The sequence below is a fragment of the Gobius niger genome (genome assembly GCF_951799975.1).
Source record: "Gobius niger genome assembly, chromosome: 15".
Lineage (NCBI taxonomy): Eukaryota > Metazoa > Chordata > Actinopteri > Gobiiformes > Gobiidae > Gobius > Gobius niger.
Genome location: NC_136866.1, coordinates 9,007,796 through 9,025,254, shown reverse-complemented (window position 1 = coordinate 9,025,254; position 17,459 = coordinate 9,007,796). Strand labels below are relative to the sequence as shown.

Below are 17,459 nucleotides of genomic sequence, written 5' to 3'. Positions count from 1 at the left end.
TTCATACAAGGCACTTCAAACGTTGTGTACAGTACAGTGAGATTTGCTTTTCATAGTAAAACTTTCATAAATAGCAATAACATAGGACATGTAGCTCTATGACACTTCTGTTTTCAATCACAAAGTAACAATAATCTTTCAAACAAGATCTAGTGGTAAAATGTTTTATGATCATTTAAAAACTGTACAGTGACAAACTTTAGGAAATTAAGGCTTCACTCACATTCCATTTTGCTGCACTCGAGGCTTGCATATTCACACACACGCGCGCACACACACACACATATACAAATACACAAATACACACAGACAGTCGACTCAACAGTGTATCTCTATTGGAAGTGATGCTTCAAGGCTTTCATTTGTTTCTCATTTATTACATAAAACTAAACTGCTGCTTGACTTGGCCAGCCCATCATTGGATTTGGATTCCTTCAAAAAGAAGTGAGCATTAAAAAAATGAGAATTAAAGCAAATATTTGGCAATCATGGGAAACTATTGGAAAATGTTGTCTTCAAAATGATGCATTTCAAGTACAAATCAAATTGTTTTTATTTTATGACATTTTAAGATTGCAAAGTCATGATTGAAACAGTTCTTTGTCACCTATTTATGGGATTATTTGTTTTTGTTTGATGGACTTTACAAAAAGATAAAGCAGGTTCAACGGTTTATTGCTATGGCAACGGTTCTAAATTTGCATCACTTTAAAGCGATGGATGTTCACACACAGATCTGCTGTAACAGTAAACTCACACGGAGCATTCTCCAAACATTTTTGTGTTTCATTTTCAATATCATCCTCATTACCTCCGGGACATGCTTCATCTGTTTGGCTCATGTTTTCACCCCACGTCTAACAGCTATTTCAGTCCCTCCCACACGTTTTCCGACACAATCCCTCTGCCCATCCTGCCAATCCCGGCGAGTCTGACTTTAGCGCGGGCCGTCCACCTCACCGCCCCCACGGCATCCTTAGAGTCCGACAGATTGGCGTAGCGCGAGTTGTCCTCCTCCAGACCTCGCCCCGCCCAGGAGTCCAAATCCAGGTCCACGGACTCGAGGGAGGGCACCACGCCATCCCCTCTTTGGTTCCCGTCGTCCGCAGCTTTGTCCGCTTCGCTGGGGCTCTCCATTTGAGGCGGCTCCCACCCTTCGATCTTCTCCAGTTTTTTGGCCGGTGAGATTTGCCGCATGGTCGTGGTCACGCTATCCCAAAAGCAGAGCCCCTTTTCTGGCTTCCGGTCCTTTTCTTTCTCTTCGTCTTTGATTTTCTTGTGGGGCCTTTAAAGAAAAAAAATAGGAGACATTATTGGGACTATACAGAGTTTAAAAATGTAAATGTATTTTCATCCCACTACATGCTCCAGTCATGTCCTAATGTGTAGAATGAGCCCAGACCTGTTCACCACAACTGCCTCGAAAATCCTGCACTGTCACTCAAAAAGGTGTTAATTCGGTCCGAAGTGCCATCATGCACGAGCTTAATATAGAAGCTGCAGTTACGCATAAGACCTGAGGTGGCAGTAGTGAGTATAAAATGACGAACTTGCATCTAGACCCTTTAAAGTCATACCATTTCAGGCAATAAATACAATCAAGTACAAACAGCTGCTTATCTGGCTAAAACAAAACCTGATTCATAATTTTGCTGAGGCGGGACATGATGCTTTGACTAGGCCTGCAGATAGCCAATCACTGGGTTAGGTTGCCATTTTAGATTATCTTCAAAATGCTTTGCTTCCGCGATAACCCACTGCAAACATACGTAGCACTGTTTGTGTCTCGCTGAGCATTAGGAGCATGTTTGGTATGGTCGGCATGTTTGTTTACGTAATGAGTCATACAGCATCCAACCTGGAATGATCTGCAGCGTGCCTTTAAAGCACAAATTTCATCAGCGTTATCTTTTATACTTAGTTCAAGACATGTTTGCGATGTGGCGAGTGGAATGTTCCTATACGCCATAACATCCATAGGAATTCCCTTTGTTTGAGCGACACGGCTGGTGATTCATTGAAGTTTTCCTTACAGTACATGCGGCCCACTTCCTAACGCGGCCCACATCTGAAACGGCTCCCAGCCAAGCCAAGGGCCGTTTTGTACAAATAAACAAGTGCAAGTGTTACACAAGACACCGTTATTCTTAATCAAGATGGAAATGCTTTTACAGCGGCTCACTTGACCATTAAAGCGCTCTGGTGGGGAACACTCGGAGTTAATGTAAACCCGGATTTGGGACATTTATAGCAGAGGAGCTGGACAATACAGGCCTTCACACGTTCACTTAAGAGGACAATGTATGACCACCGGCTGGCTGTTGGCCTGAAACACTACTGTCAGACTGTTTTTGATGTGGTTCCAGCAGTCAGTATTGATGAATATTGAATAATTATAGGTACTTTTTGGAACATGATAAGCACTGCTGCTCTGTTCAAGTCGTGATTTATATACATTTCAGTCATAAGAGGACGAGTTGTGGAGTAGTGTATGAGTAAAAAGGGCACGATTAACTTTATTTATACACAAATAATTGTTCAGCTAAAAACACGCATGGATCTGTAGTTTAACCCCCACCTGATCTGAGCACATTTTCTCCAGTTTGGCTTTACCCAAATCTAAAGCTTCTTGAAAAAAGTTTCAAAAAAGTGATGAAAACGCCGCAAATAAGCATCAAATAAAACCGATGAAAGTGTGACAAAAAAGTGATGAAAACTCAACAAAAATATGACAAAAATTTAACAAAAAAGTGACAAAAAAATTTTTTTTAAAGTGACAAAACTCAACAAAAAAGTGACAAAAACTCAACAAAAAAAGTGTCAAAAAAAAAAAAAAAAGTGACAAAAACTCAACAAAAATATGACAAAAATTCAACAAAAAAGTGACAAAAACTTTTTTTTTTTAAAGTGACAAAAACTCAACAAAAAAGTGACAAAAACTCAACAAAAAAGTGACAAAAACTCAACAAAAATGTGACAAAAACTCAACAAAAATATGACAAAAATTCAACAAAAAAGTGACAAAAACTCAACAAAAAATGTGTCAAAAACTTAAAAAAAAGTGACAAAAACTCAACAAAAATATGACAAAAATTCAACAAAAAAGTGACAAAAACCTTTTTTTTTAAAGTGACAAAAACTCAACAAAAAAGTGACAAAAACGCAACAAAAATGTGACAAAAACTCAACAAAAATATGACAAAAATTCAACAAAAAAGTGACAAAACTCAACAAAAAATGTGTCAAAAACAAAAAAAAAGTGACAAAAACTCAACAAAAAAGTGACAACATGGCAACAGCACAAGGAAAAAGATCCATTTAGATCAGTTTTGTAGGTCTTAGCTTTCAAATGAGGCGTTACCCTGGCCTATAAGGTAACGCCTCATTTAAGCTCCAGTCCATAAGCTTTAAGATTTGGGTAAAGCCAAACTGGAGAAAATGCACTTGGTTAAGGTGGAGGTTAAGAGGTTAAGAGCTTTATAGTTGACAAACTTCCTAATGCACTATGTGGACCATAAAGATCACTTTCAGGGCTGGTAGGTTGCGCAAGTCTGATTAACTACAATCACAGACCCCAAGGTACAGTGTAACTTGTTTTGTATGCACGAGTCAGAGCTGGCTTTGAACCATGGACCTTCCCACCACTGTGGAGCCGCTGTCACTGAGATTTCTCTCTAATATGGCCTTACCCTCTGCGGTCCGCCAGCTTCTCCCCCGTCAGCAACAAGTGCTCATCGTCTTTGGAGGAAAACATCTTCCTGTCCTTTCGCTCCTTTTTGGACATGATCTTCTTCACTTTGGCCTCCTGACAAGATACATACAGGATATTAATAGCCTCATCTTGTGCCTGTAAAACAATAAAGATGGGTGATTTACAGAGGTTGATTTTTCTGCAATAAATATATTTTTGCTGGAACATTCTTTCAAGATTCCAAGCTCATTAATCAACTCAGTTTATATCAACTTCATTTTTTTTGCTCCTCATAAGGTTGAATACATTCCAGTGTTACTCCCTTGTCCCCCGAGCTCTCCTCCCCATACCAACTCTGACGCAGACACGCACGCTGGCCTCTCTAGACTATTACGGAACATTTTGGCTTGATTTCTCTGCCGGCATGGGAAGTGAATAGTCAAGGTCACAGCGTTTATGCAGCGTACGCCCGTGCCTGCCTGAACCAACCTCTTATCAAAACATTCTCAGTATTCATCATAACACAACTTGATAGATTGTGTGACCCTTCGGAAAACCGTTCCCTTCTTCTATTTTTTACCTAAAGCCGAAAGTCACGCTTAAATCTGTCTAGCTTTGGTGTTAGGGATGAAAGGATGCAGGCAGGATAAGGCCTACTTAATACCTACATAAAATGAAAGCGCAATTATTATTTTTTTGGTCTATGGCTATCTATAAAAATGAATGAACTCACAAAATGCATTACCCCTTGTTACCCGCAGTTACCATGTAATGAATGTGCTGCAAAGTAAAACGTGACCAATGAAACCGTTATTCTAGAGGTATGCACTGCAGCCTTGAGTAATTTGGTAATATCTTGCTAGAAACGCTGTGTAACAAAGGTTTACTTTACTGCCATAAATCAGTAGCCCCCTTTCCTCCTGAGTGCTGTAAGAGTAGAGTGTGGATCAGATTTTCTGCCGATAGGAGAGCCGAAATTCCAGCTCCGTATGTTCACGCATCGCCAACAGAGGCCTATCTATTTACCATTTTCAACAGTGTTAGCCTCAAGGTACAAAACTTAACAGAGAAACTGGTGAAGCAAGAAACACTGCAAATGTGTCAATAAACTTGTGCAGATTGACCTACTTTAAGGGCAAACTCTTCACAGCTAATTGTTTTACGTTTTACTGTCATGAACTACAGAAACAGTATCATTTGCATACTATAAAAACATAACATTTAAATTACTTCATGCTATCTTTTTCCAAAAGGATTAATTGTGGTAATTTGGCAAGGTCAGCCACACTTCATGGAGTTATAATACAATAAATAACAGGAAAAGATTCTGATTCCTGTTTTATTGTCATTCTGATGTTGTTACTCATGATACAGATGCCTTTACAACTTGCCTTAATAATTTTACAAGAGGGGACTAGATTGGATTTTAAGTCAATTCCATTTTTAAGCTAGCATAAAGTAGACTATGTAAGGCATTATGTATTCACCTTTGTATAATTCATTGTTTTACAAACAGTGGTCCTGCAAAGGTGGTGCTTCGTGGCATCTGCAATGCTCAACAAAGGCGCATTATGGAACTTTTTATGTGGGAAAAAAAACCTTGATGTTAAAGGAATAGGCCAACGTTTTACATATTGAGATATGTTCTTCCTCTTCCTGAGCTTATGCGAGTTGATGTATAACTGTCTGGTCTTTGTGCGTGCGCTCAGTCACACAAATGGTGTTAGCATTTAGTCGCTCCCAGCAAAGGTAAAGCTCCAAACTGGGGTGAGTTAGAAGCTGCTAAGCTGTTCCACGTTTTCCTTATTTAAATACAGTTACGTGAGCCTTTACATAACCCAAGTCTAGTTACACAAAATTAAACATGTCAATTTTCTAAGCGGGGGCACTATATTGTGAGGCGTAATAACACGTGGAGTACAACGACATCCGCGCTGTAATATCGTCAAAGTACTCCAGGTGTTATTACTTGGTAGCTTCTAACTCACCCCAGTTTGGATCTATACCTTTGCTGGGAGAGGAAAAATGCAAACAACATTTGCGTGACTGAGCGCACGCACTTTGGATCCAGGAGGAACAATGCGGTTTTCGTCCTGGTCGTGGCACACTGGACCAGCTCTATACCCTTCATCGGGTGCTCGAAGGTTCGTGGGAGTTCGCTCAACCAGTCCACATGTGTTTTGTGGATCTGGAGAAAGTGTTCGACCGTGTCCCTCGTGGTGCCCTGTGGGGGGTACTCCGGGAGTATGGGGTCCGGGGCCCTCTGCTAAAGGCTGTCCGTTCCCTGTATGACCGCAGCAGGAGCTTGGTTCGCATTGCCGGCAATAAGTCAGACCTGTTCCCGGTGCGTGTTGGTCTCCGCCAGGGCTGCCCTTTGTCACCGGTTCTGTTCATTACTTTTATGGACAGAATTTCTAGGCGCAGTCAGGGGCCGGAGGATGTCCGGTTTGGGAGCCTCAGGATCTCATCTCTGCTGTTTGCAGATGATGTTGTTCTGATGGCTTCAACGAACCAGGACCTTCAGCACGCTCTGGGGCGGTTTGCAGCCGAGTGTGTAGCGGCCGGGATGAGGATCAGCACCTCCAAATCTGAGGCCATGGTTCTCCACCGGAAAAAGGTGGCTTCCCCTCTTCGGGTCGGTGGGGAGTCCTTGTCTGAAGTATCTCGGGGTCTTGTTCACGAGTGAGGGGCGGATGGAGCGTGAGATCGACAGACGGATCGGTGCGGCGTCAGCAGTGATGCGGTCGCTGTATCGGTCTGTCGTGGTGAAGAGGGAGCTGAGTCGGGGGCAAAGCTCTCGATTTACCGATCGATCTACGTTCCCACTCTCACCTATGGTCATGAGATTTGGGTAATGACCGAAAGGACAAGATCGCGACTGCAAGCGGCGAAATGAGTTTCCTTCGCAGGGTGGCTGGGCGCACCCTTCGAGCTCAGCTACCCGGGTGGAGCTCGGTGTAGAGTCGCTGCTCCTTCACGTCGAAAGGAGCCAGCTGAGGTGGCTATAGGGCATCTGTTCCGGATGCCTCCTGGTCGCCTCCCGCGGGAGGTGTTTCAGGCATGTCCTAATGGGAGGAAGCCTCGTGGAAGACCCAGGACACGCTGGTGGGACTATGTCTCCGAGCTGGCCTGGTGTCGCCTCGGGGTCCCCCCAGAACAGCTAGGGGAGGTGTGCGTGGATCGAGAAGTTTCTCTGCTGAGACTGCTGTATGGATGGAGCGCACACACAAAGACCAGACAGGTACACATCAACTCGTATAAGCTAAGGTAAGAACATATCTCAATATGTATAAACGGTGACCTATTCCTTTAATGCGACCTTTCAGTGACCCCATGTTTGCATAAGTGGCGCCTATAATGCTTCCAAAAAGTGTTTAAAAATTGAATGTTTTCATTAGTGCCATTACTGCACTGATTGCCTGCCCTCCACTCCATCCCTTTATACTAATGCGGACATAAAAGGCAAATAACAGCCCAGTAGCCGAAGTGTCAGAGGGCTCTATTCTGAGCTGTTTTCGTGCGCGCTAATTGTTCTGTGTGAAGTGTTCAGCTCCAAGAAAGAATGTGGTGTTTCCTTCCCGTCTGTGTCCGAGCAGCCTTATCCTCGCAAACAGGACAGCTCCCGAAATATGCCATGTGAACTGCAGCACCTATGAGCATCTATATTTACAGTGGCCACACAATGCACCAGCGTGTGAGGTATCGGGTTCAAGAGGACAACTTTTTACTCAGAATATGCAATCAGAGAGAAGTATTCAACAATATATAGTTTATGCATAGACCGATTCCAGCTACTCATGTTCCTTTGTGGACTGACAAACCATTCCTGCCATGAAATCCACTACCACTACTATAATGATACAAAATTACTACTCATCACAGTCAGATAAATCAATACATGAACACGGCTGACGCTTCAAGATTAACCAAATCTTTTGTCCAGGGCCAAAAGTTACTGTTCTATCCTTTTAATCGATTCGAAAATTAGCTGTGTACTGTAAGTTTCGTTGACAGTTACAAGAATCAGTACAAGCTGGTCCACGACAACAAACAAGATAGTTTAAGAGAGATAAGGAGGAATGTTTATAGATACACAGTGCAGCTTCAGCAATAGCCTGTTTTACATCACTTTGAATGGTCTAACAATAAACTACGGCTTGGAGTGTGTGTTTTGGCAGCTGAGGTCTGAGAGAGGAGATACAGGTGACATAAGACAGAGTTGGCACCTTTTTTCCTTGACTAAAGCCCTGACGTGTGCATTGTTGTGTGTATGGAGAGATAAGAGCGTCTTAAGTTATCTCAAAACTGCCAAATGCCAAACTGTGTAAAGTGCTCATTGTTGGGGCTGCTCGATAATAGGAAACAACAATAAACACGTTGAATATCAATATTTGACAATACATTATAGGACTTATCCTTTTTTTGATCCTGGCATATAGGAAAATACGCTGAACATGCAACAGAATCCAACAGAAAGTTTACAGTTTAGTTAATGCTAACATTAACATTTAACACTAACATGGTAACATATGTGTTAGGACTGAATCTCATTTCTCCTTTGAATTTATATGGGTAATAATTGGACTGTGATTAGGATTTCGGTCTTTCAAGGAAAACATATGTAAACTTTGTGTTACAAGGTACAGCTTCTGTGTTCATGACATATATCACTAAAAGTCATATTCAATTGTTTTTGATATGAACAAAAATAAATATGATCAATCAATATGAGGAAAATGATTGTGGTACATTTGTGGACATATTAGCCAGCCCTAGAATAGGCACATGTGGTGATTTCATGAGTTTAAATTTCAAATATTGTATAATAACAACAATGTTACAGTGTAATAATAATGCCTTGCATTGCGCTTTTCAAGCATGTATTACCAAGTCTCTCACACTGAGGTCATTACTCATTCACTCCATACTCGGTGGTGGCAAGCTACTAATGTAGCCACAGCTGCACTGGGGTGGACTGACGGAAGCGAGGCAACCAGTCTGTGCCATCTCTGACCACCGCCAAACCGCTTCATCCTGTCCTATTGCACATATTTTTAGTAGTAGGGGAAACCGGAGTACCCAGAGGAAACCGGAGTACCCGGATGAAACCTACGCCGACATGGGGAGAACACGCAAACTCCACAGAGAAAAGCCCCGGCCGGCCGACAATTGAACCCGGATTTTCTAGCTGTGAAGCACGGGCACTAACCGCTGTGCTACCGTGCCACCAGTGCATCTCTTACTCCTTCTGTCTGTCTCTGGTGTTTACCTTTGACACCACGGTAACGGCTTCCTCCTCCTCTTCCGCTCCTTCTATGTCTTTGTCCTGAAACACACACAGGGACAGGCTGAGTCCAAACACAAGCCCCCGACACACTTCACAACCAAAACTTGAGGTGTTTACGGAGTGTGCAGAGCTTCCTTGTGAAGACGGGCACCCTTTTAAGAGCTACACTTTAAACAGAGAGTATTGAGGGAGGATGAAGGATGAGGTGAGGAAGACAAAGCAGATCCAAACAAAACACACAACAAAGCCGTGGCCTATATTCTTAACTATTCATATCTAATACAAGAGCTATTTTAGTCCTACTGTTCTCTCAAGGGCCAAAATAAACGCATTAATGGCTTTATTAGTCTATTGTTCAACATGCCCATATTTGAGTCACCTCTCCTTTAGGAACGTTTGCTAATGTGCACTGATTCCTGCTTGAGAGAGACCAGGATGTAAAGCCAATGTTAAGGGCAAAAAAGCTACAAATCATATCAGTTGACTGTGGGGTCACCACGTACTGATAACTACAACATCTGACACATAATGGCACCAGAAAACTTTTGTGCAAATGCTAACTTGAGCATTTTAACTAATGGTTTATTATTATACTAACTGAAAAAATAAAGGAATATGATTCACAATCCTGACCTCTATTTTGATGTTTGGTAATATCAATATCAATCATATACGTTTATTTATTCAAAACGTTTTGAAGAAATAGCCAAAAGTTTGTACCAAGGCACAATTTTTGGGAGGTAAAAACTATTTTTCTTCTCCTGACAAGTAAAGCAATAGCAATTAGATTTGCGATTAAGATACAGAACTCCACATTCAAAGAGCTCAAAACAACACCAATTAAGCCACCTTAGTAAGTCTACTTAATCTTATCGCCTTTTAGGACCTAAGCAGTTGTCTTGAACACAGTCCAGGAGCCTTAAGAAGCATTTAATCATAAGAAGAGGCCAGAGTCTGAGATTACTGACTCCCAGCCAAGATTCCTTTAAACGATCAAAGCTCTCAAGACGTCTTCTAGCACTGAACAACTTAAATGGAGAGAGAAACGCTGGTCGGACTTGCCTGAGCAAACTCTTGTGGCTTTGTGCCACCTTCACTGATCAAAGACTGATTGCTCACAAGAAGTTTTAAAGCTACAGAGACAGAAGAGGACAGGGAGACGAGGAGAGAGTAGGGTTACACCAAAACAACTAGTCTGCTTTCGTAGCTCTGGGGGGCTTTTTTTTTTCTTCAATATGAATGTGTGTCAAAAGTGTCTCAACAAAAGAGGCAAGCACAATAAGGACACAGGATACGGCGTGGCATTGTGTATCTACATGGGAAATGTTACTTTTTTACTTTTAATATCTTGGATAGAGATTTTAATTAACAGTTTAGATCTTTTATTTTTATAGCTGGACCTTTGGAAATAGTACAGCATCAATGCAGTAATTGTTCAGGTATGGTCCTAATTCAACGATCATAGTCAACAATGATCTCAATAGCTTATTTGTTTATTTCCCCAAAAATCGTGGAAGCCAAAATAGTAGTGCATCTAAATACATTATATGGTATTTACAAAAGAATCTTCATGGTACAAAACGTCTTATTGTTATTGCAATATTCGACCCAGTTATTGCATAATATGTTTTTGTACTGGGTCGAGCCACCTGATTCGTATACATAATCCCAGTCCACTGCAAGGGTCTTACAGTCTTGTTATTAGGTCTGCCTCAATAAGCCATAGACGCATAGACACACGCGGAGGCAGACTGTCAAAGTTTAATAAAGAATGGAAAACAGGTTACAGCTCAAAGCCCGTAAGTGCCCCAGAGCACACTGCGGGGAGCATGGTTATTGACTTCAGACCTGCTATATTATCTTCCCTCAGCACTTTTACCCCACTTAGCTTCTTAACTGCCTTTGTCTATGCCTGGAAAGATACGCAAACCCAACTAAAATGACATGCAGTGAAAAAATATTACCTGTTTTGTTTTTCTAGTAGTAGAATGAAATGTGTCTTAGTTCCTTGTATTTTGTACAAAAAGGAAAAAAAACAAAACACTGTGAAATCATGAAGCTGTGACAATAGCGCTACACTTTCTTTGTAAACCAAAAAAACAGGTACAGGGCCTTTAAGCATATTACGTATTTGGAAGTAAAAATAACAATGAGCGATTATAAGTATTTCAGAACAAGCTGTTTCAAGTATTGCTTCAATGTAGTAGTAATAGCAGGAGCAGTAGGGGTTGTAAGGATGTAGCAGTGAACGAAAAACTTCACAGGCATTTCTTTTCCACCACTAAAACGTCCTTGAAGCCGTTTTTCTAATATCTGCAGTTTGATTAAGTTATCTTTCGCGCAATCCATTCTGTGAGGGTCAAAAGTTAACGAAAACGGCAGAGAAAACCTCAAGGTAAACGCGGATGATTTCAACATCACTCAAACAGCAGATGCCATATCTCTCTGCCAGGCTCTTGCATCACTCTCGACTTTGCCGTCACATTATTGACCCAAAGGGTGACCCCGAGTTCAGAGGCGTCGCCAGTGGTTTACACAGGGAAGACCAAACAGCTTACTTTCCCAGGATTTTTTTTTATAAGTCGGCCAGAATCTCAATCCTGTCCTGGTGCCCACTGCTAAGGCATCCAAAAGGGAGCTTAGGAGGAGCTGCTTGGAGGTAAAGGCCACATGTGACGTTTTCCAGAAAGTACGTCCTGTAAGCTCAAACTACGTCAATGCTTCTGGCAAATGGGGAGTTGTTTACTAACGTGAGACCTGAGGAGTAAAGTTTATCTTTAGGTGGTCAAGGTGCGCATGTTCAGGGCCTCATAATTAGAACAAATTGTGATATTATTCGAAAACTGTAATAACAATATCATTACTATGTTGCTAATTTGGGCTTCTTTCATCAAATCGTGTCAAAACAAATCTTAAAGGTGCATTATGTAACTTTATATGTGGGGGAAACAAAAAGTAGATAACATCTTCTCCATTCAGCTGGGCTTGGGACTGGCACACAGACTCAAACATGTTCTACTTCTCATTTAAAAACACTTTTCCACTGGGATTCCCTATGGAGTGGCTAGACTGTATAAACACTTGCATCCTTGACACCCTGAGAAGACACAGCTGCTTGTAAAGAGACCCCCCACTGATCTGCTCTCCACTTTTAAACTGATAGGAAGACAGGAAAGATAAAGTCACGTGGGCCTATTACTTCACCCATTTTTCTTCTCGTGTCTTACAACCAGTTACACTACTAAACATTGCAATATAGCCTGGTGTTTTTCTTTGGATCTGTCATGCATTGGAGGCGCGCTCACCCCATCAGCTGACTTGACATCTTGAGTTAGTCTTCCTTCCCTCCCCCAACACCAAGAAAAGTTAACAAAAGCTGCTCATAAATGACACTCTTTGAAGATCACTAAGTCTGGCCAAGGATGGATTTATCTCAGTATAGGGCAAAAAGTTCGCAGCGACAAGACTACGCGTCCAGACAGTAGTAGAATGGAAATGCCTGTAGATCAAGTGTAATGCTGACGGAAGGATGGATGGATACAGGAGAAATACACTAAAACAGAAGAGCAGATTATTTTTTGAAGACTCATCGTTACCTTGTAGGAGTGATGATAGTGCCAGGACATGTCGTCTTCCTCCGAGGCATAATCCACCAGCACTTTGCTCTTGTTCTTCTTAAACATATTCCTTCAATGGCAGTCCCAAAGCCCCGTTTTCTTCCAGCAAGTGGTGACAAAAGCAAATCTCCAAGTTTTCCTCCTGTGGGTTTTTGCAGGGGGCTCACAAAGGACGCGAAACCACAGCGGCACGGAGCGTATTCATTCACGCACGCTGCTAGTTTGTTGCCAAGCGCTTTTCGCGTGCGTTTGGCGAAGACGTGGGCGAGACAGACCACCTAAAACAGAAGCCACGCCCATGAGGACGCGCTCTGCCCCGCCCACTTTCCTCTGGTGTCCCTAGTTACCGTGGCAGGAGGAGGACACGGTCACCGGGTGATGCCAATATGTGCACATTCATCCTTGTAGAGCAGAGCCGCCATAACTGGGGAGGCAAATCAGCACAGAGCCCCACGCAGAAGGGGCCCCAGTGTGAGGCTGCCTTCGCCTATAGGGCAGGGGTAGGCAGCTAATCTTTAAAGGTCCTATATCATGCAAAATCGACTTTTTAGAGCTTTTAGCCATGTTGTTATGCTATTTCCTTATCAAAAACACCGCCTGAGTGGTTTGTGGCTTCATTCACGCAGCTCTCCACAATCCTCCTGAATCCTGCTCTCTGAGCAGTGTTCAGTTGTGTCGTCACAGCGGAACGGAAGTGCTCGACGTCTGTAATGTAATGTCTTAATTCTATGCTTACGGACGGATTTTAATTTGTAAAACAGCGTTTTCATTATTTCTGTCGTAAGAGAGAAACAAAGAGAAAAAAAAAAAGGATGTGCCCGAGGTGCTTCCAGGTCAGCTGAGGCCAAAACAAACACATCCCCTGAGCGTCTGAACAGACGTCATGTTTGCGCTGCAGCTGAAGATGGAGCTCGTTATAACTGGACACACCTGTTCTTTATTCTTAACTAACGATAATGTCACGGACGGAGAAAAAGAAGCGCATTTGGCTACGAAGACGGGAGTTTATTCAACCTTTTTCAAGAAGTTATTTTTTTCTCCGGGATTCGGCGACTATCACCAAAATATTGTTTTTCTGTGACTGTCTCTGATGGATGTTTGGTGAACCTTCGCCTGAATCAAAGTGGATTAACTTTTATAACCAACGCAAGTCCCATAATGTAAACAGCGATGGACCAGAGCGGTGAGTCAGTCCAAACGCGGGTTAGCATATTAGCATGTATGTTAGCCATTTATGTTGCAGATGTCAACTCCTTATAACTGCATTGTGAAGTATCTTCACTTATTGCTGTTTATTTATATTACGGTAAAGTATGTGCGGAGAGAGGGGGCGGAGTTAACTGAATCGAAGCGTTTTGTCTTCCGGGTTCGAAAAATACCTCCAGAAAACACTTATATTTATCACAAAAATGAGTGCTCAATAGCTGTAGAGGTACAATCATTCATATAAATGCCTATACTTAACTTTGGAATGGCTAAAATAGCATGATATAGCTCCTTTAAAGCGTCTGTGTGGCTCTTTTGAGCTTTGATTAACACAAAGTTAACCCATAAAGTGTATTTATTAGTGCTGAGCTTCTATAGGCTACATCTCAGCTGGAATGTGCAGTGACACATGATTTGTTGAAATTTTCATACGATCAGTTTTTAAAATGTGAGCTTTATTGTAAAAATAAAAATACTGTTGTAACTTTTTGATTAGAAGCAGGTCAAAGGGACTCCTTTTATGTGGAAGCTTGCAGACCCCTGGCCTAGGGGTTTGAAAATGTAATTATAAGTAATGTTCCCTAACAATTTTATTTATTATACAGCATCAAATCTGGGCTTTTGTTAGTGCTTATGTGAGCAGTTGGTCCTTGTGGGATTTGAACACATTTTTGTTTGTGTGGAACCCCAAAGTTCCCTCTTACCTTGAGCCCTAAAAAATGCTAAAAAAAAACCACACAAAAAAACAGCAGTGCTATTCAATATACACTTATCAATATCAATATACACTTGCAAAATTATGCACGGGTGTACGGGACAATGTACGGGTGATTTACAGCACTAAAGTCCACAAATCGCGCCCCCCTCTGAGGTCATTGACGCCAATGGGAAACAAGTGGCACATTATTCTACATGCTGACCTACAGAGGCACAGTTTAGCCCCGATTAGAACCACTCACCTGATGCAAAGAGCCTTAAATTCATGCCTAACTCTCCATGTAATACGGCACAGTAAGTCGGAGGTGAAGGTGAATTGTAACAGAAAATAGTCATGTGTTTTCATGGATGATTATTACATTATAACTCCAACCTTCTTCACCCCCAATGACATTTGTGTATCTAACTTTGAGTTCACTCCGGTGCACCTTTCTCAAGTCCCTCAATGTCCAACTACATTGCCCAACAGTCTCACCTTTTCTTTCATGTGAAGTGGTCATCCTTATATTCTTGAGTTCATTCTCTATTCAGTGTCGTGATGCCAATAAGGAATATCTACATTTAATCTCTAACCTGGAACGACATTTGTCAAAGCCCAAGTACCATTATCATAACCTGGTCCATGAAGTAACACCAAAGCAAGAATATTTCTCTGTCAGGATGTGTCCACCACGCTTCAATAGGTCTGTTGGTGATCTTTTGCCCCAGAGGTCATCAGTGTGGGTCACATGTCCAAATCTGGACACGCATGCTTATCTCCCAAATGGTTATTTACGGTGTATCTACCGTCGTCTCCTGATGAATGAACTGTTTGTGACTTCAGTTCAGACATATTTCAATGCATTTTTTACATAGTTTAACTTGGTCATATGATTTGGCCAATTATCTTTTGCTGAGTCATATGTGAGACATAATTTTGTATTGTCTAGCAGGTCACGCTGTATTTCACTGTTCATGTCAGTGTACTGCATGGCACAATAGGTTGGGGTGAAGTAGGAACCTTAGTGGGAGGGGGTTCTAAAGTACTATTCTATTCCTGCCTATTATTGTGGCACCACTCACACAGTACAGACATATATGAAGTCTTTATGCTTATCATGCCAGGGGACTGTATTTCAATCACTACTTTAGAAATCTTAGTTGTACTCAGCAGAAGCATCATTTTGTGGTTGTCACTTGTCACCTGCTTAGAGACGGCGAGACAGCTCCACAAGGACGGGGTCAAGTAGGCACCGAGGACGCCAACCCAATTGGGATTATCCTGCGTCTCAGCCATGCGTCTCTTTTACAAGACATGCAACTTCCAACTAAAACCTAGACCAGTTTATTGAAATCATATTTATTTGCAACTTCGAAGGACGCGCTGAAAGGTGGAGGAAGATGTCTGCTTCAAATGTCGGAGAACAATGAGACAGTTTGGACACCTAACACTGCGTCATGTTACTGAGAAGAGGGCTGGTCTTGTGGAGATTAACAATGACTCAACAAGTTTGTGCTAAGATTGGCGGGTCACAGGGTTCTTCAGTCATGGGACGACATCAAACAAACTCGTCCAAGTGCAGATTAAAGCATTACTTGCTGCACTCACTGTACATTCACAACCTTAAGACATCCTCCCAAGAAGATGTAAAGAACTATTATTTCCGATCAAATGGTTTCTTCTTTTCCCCCCCACGCATGATTGTCAATAATGAGAAACCTCCTGGTAAATCCTTCAGCAGAACAGTGGAAAGAAAATGTAAGATAATAGACTGCGTTCAAACATTTGCAAATTGCAACTAGACAGTCTCGGGCAGTGTTGAACATTTTTGTTAAAGAAGTTGGAAAAATGTGCAGCAGAGTTTAAAGTAATTGTGGTTTGCATATTTGTTAAAAGAAAAAAAAGAAAAGCACTGAACTAACTGAACTTGGGGGTGATGCTGAGGACACTGTCACAAGTTTGCATTCATATTATGTTTATTTCCAAACTGGTTTTAGCCATAGACTCTGTGGCACTATCTGATTGAATACTTCAATTTAATCTCATAATTTGAATGTAATAACTGATTAATCACAATAAATATATTCATTTGTTTCAGCCCTATAATATATAACAATATTCATACAGGGACATGAAATGTGTAATGTTGAACACATTCCCTTTATGCCACCTCAGGATTATGTTTGTATAAATTTGACTTCTCAAAATACCGCATACATTTGTCCTCTAGTCGGGACACTACTAGTTCTTGTGTAGCTCAGCATAAGTGCTGCTGCCTAAGTGTGCATGACAACACATTCACACAGAAGGCAATAAAAAACCACTAATGATCCACGGTCCACAAGATGAGTTTTAATGAGCTGAAGGCTGAGCGCACAAAGGACCAGGCTAAGCTCTTCCGCTGGTTAACCAGAGACACTTAGGAGCAGGAATATGCAGTGACGATGCAGATCCACAAATACGACAGGCTAAGTCGGGAAGAGTGCTGCGTCACATCAGCCTGAGCCAGTTTTATGGAATTTGGGTCATTTATTGGGCTGAAATCGTACTTTTACGGCAAATACTTGTACTGGTCCTGCAACTCTAACGTGAATACAAGGAATAAGCCAAAGTACATTGTCCAAACCCCAATACAATGGATTGCAATTGAAAGAATATCCACCCTTTAAAATATCATCCAAATGACTCCACCAATTGTTCAAAAATGTAGATCTTTCAGTTGCAAAAAATGTTATTTAAATGCCTGTCCTTGCCAAAGAGGGAATCTCAAAAAATAGATGGAAACTTGCGTCCTGAGGCCTCATAGAGACACTTGATAGTGTAACATTAGTGCTCATGTGTAGGATGGGGGTGAGTGGCAGGACAGAGCCGGTGGATATGTCCTTCACTCCCTCTCATCCCTCTCTCCTCCAGGAAAGACTTACAATTCTTTGTTTTGTGGCGAAACATAAGCCTGCTGAG

The 17,459-nt window shown here is 41.8% G+C and overlaps 1 protein-coding gene across 2 annotated transcripts; it reads right to left on the bottom strand.

Annotated features, from left to right (window-relative positions):
• Positions 1–633: 633 nt before the first annotated feature.
• On the bottom strand, positions 634–12,831 carry LOC306974793 (testis development-related protein). 2 transcript variants are annotated; one of them, XM_079572180.1, is made up of 4 exons: positions 12,575–12,831; positions 8,961–9,017; positions 3,690–3,805; positions 634–1,285 (listed from the first exon to the last, which is right to left on the bottom strand). In XM_079572180.1, exons 1-4 carry the CDS (start codon positions 12,659–12,661, stop codon positions 865–867), a joined length of 681 nt encoding a protein of 226 aa, XP_079428306.1. In that variant the 5' UTR covers positions 12,662–12,831; the 3' UTR covers positions 634–864. The 2 variants fall into 2 exon arrangements, with proteins under 2 accessions (XP_079428306.1, XP_079428307.1); XM_079572181.1 differs by lacking the exon at positions 8,961–9,017.
• Positions 12,832–17,459: the final 4,628 nt, after the last annotated feature.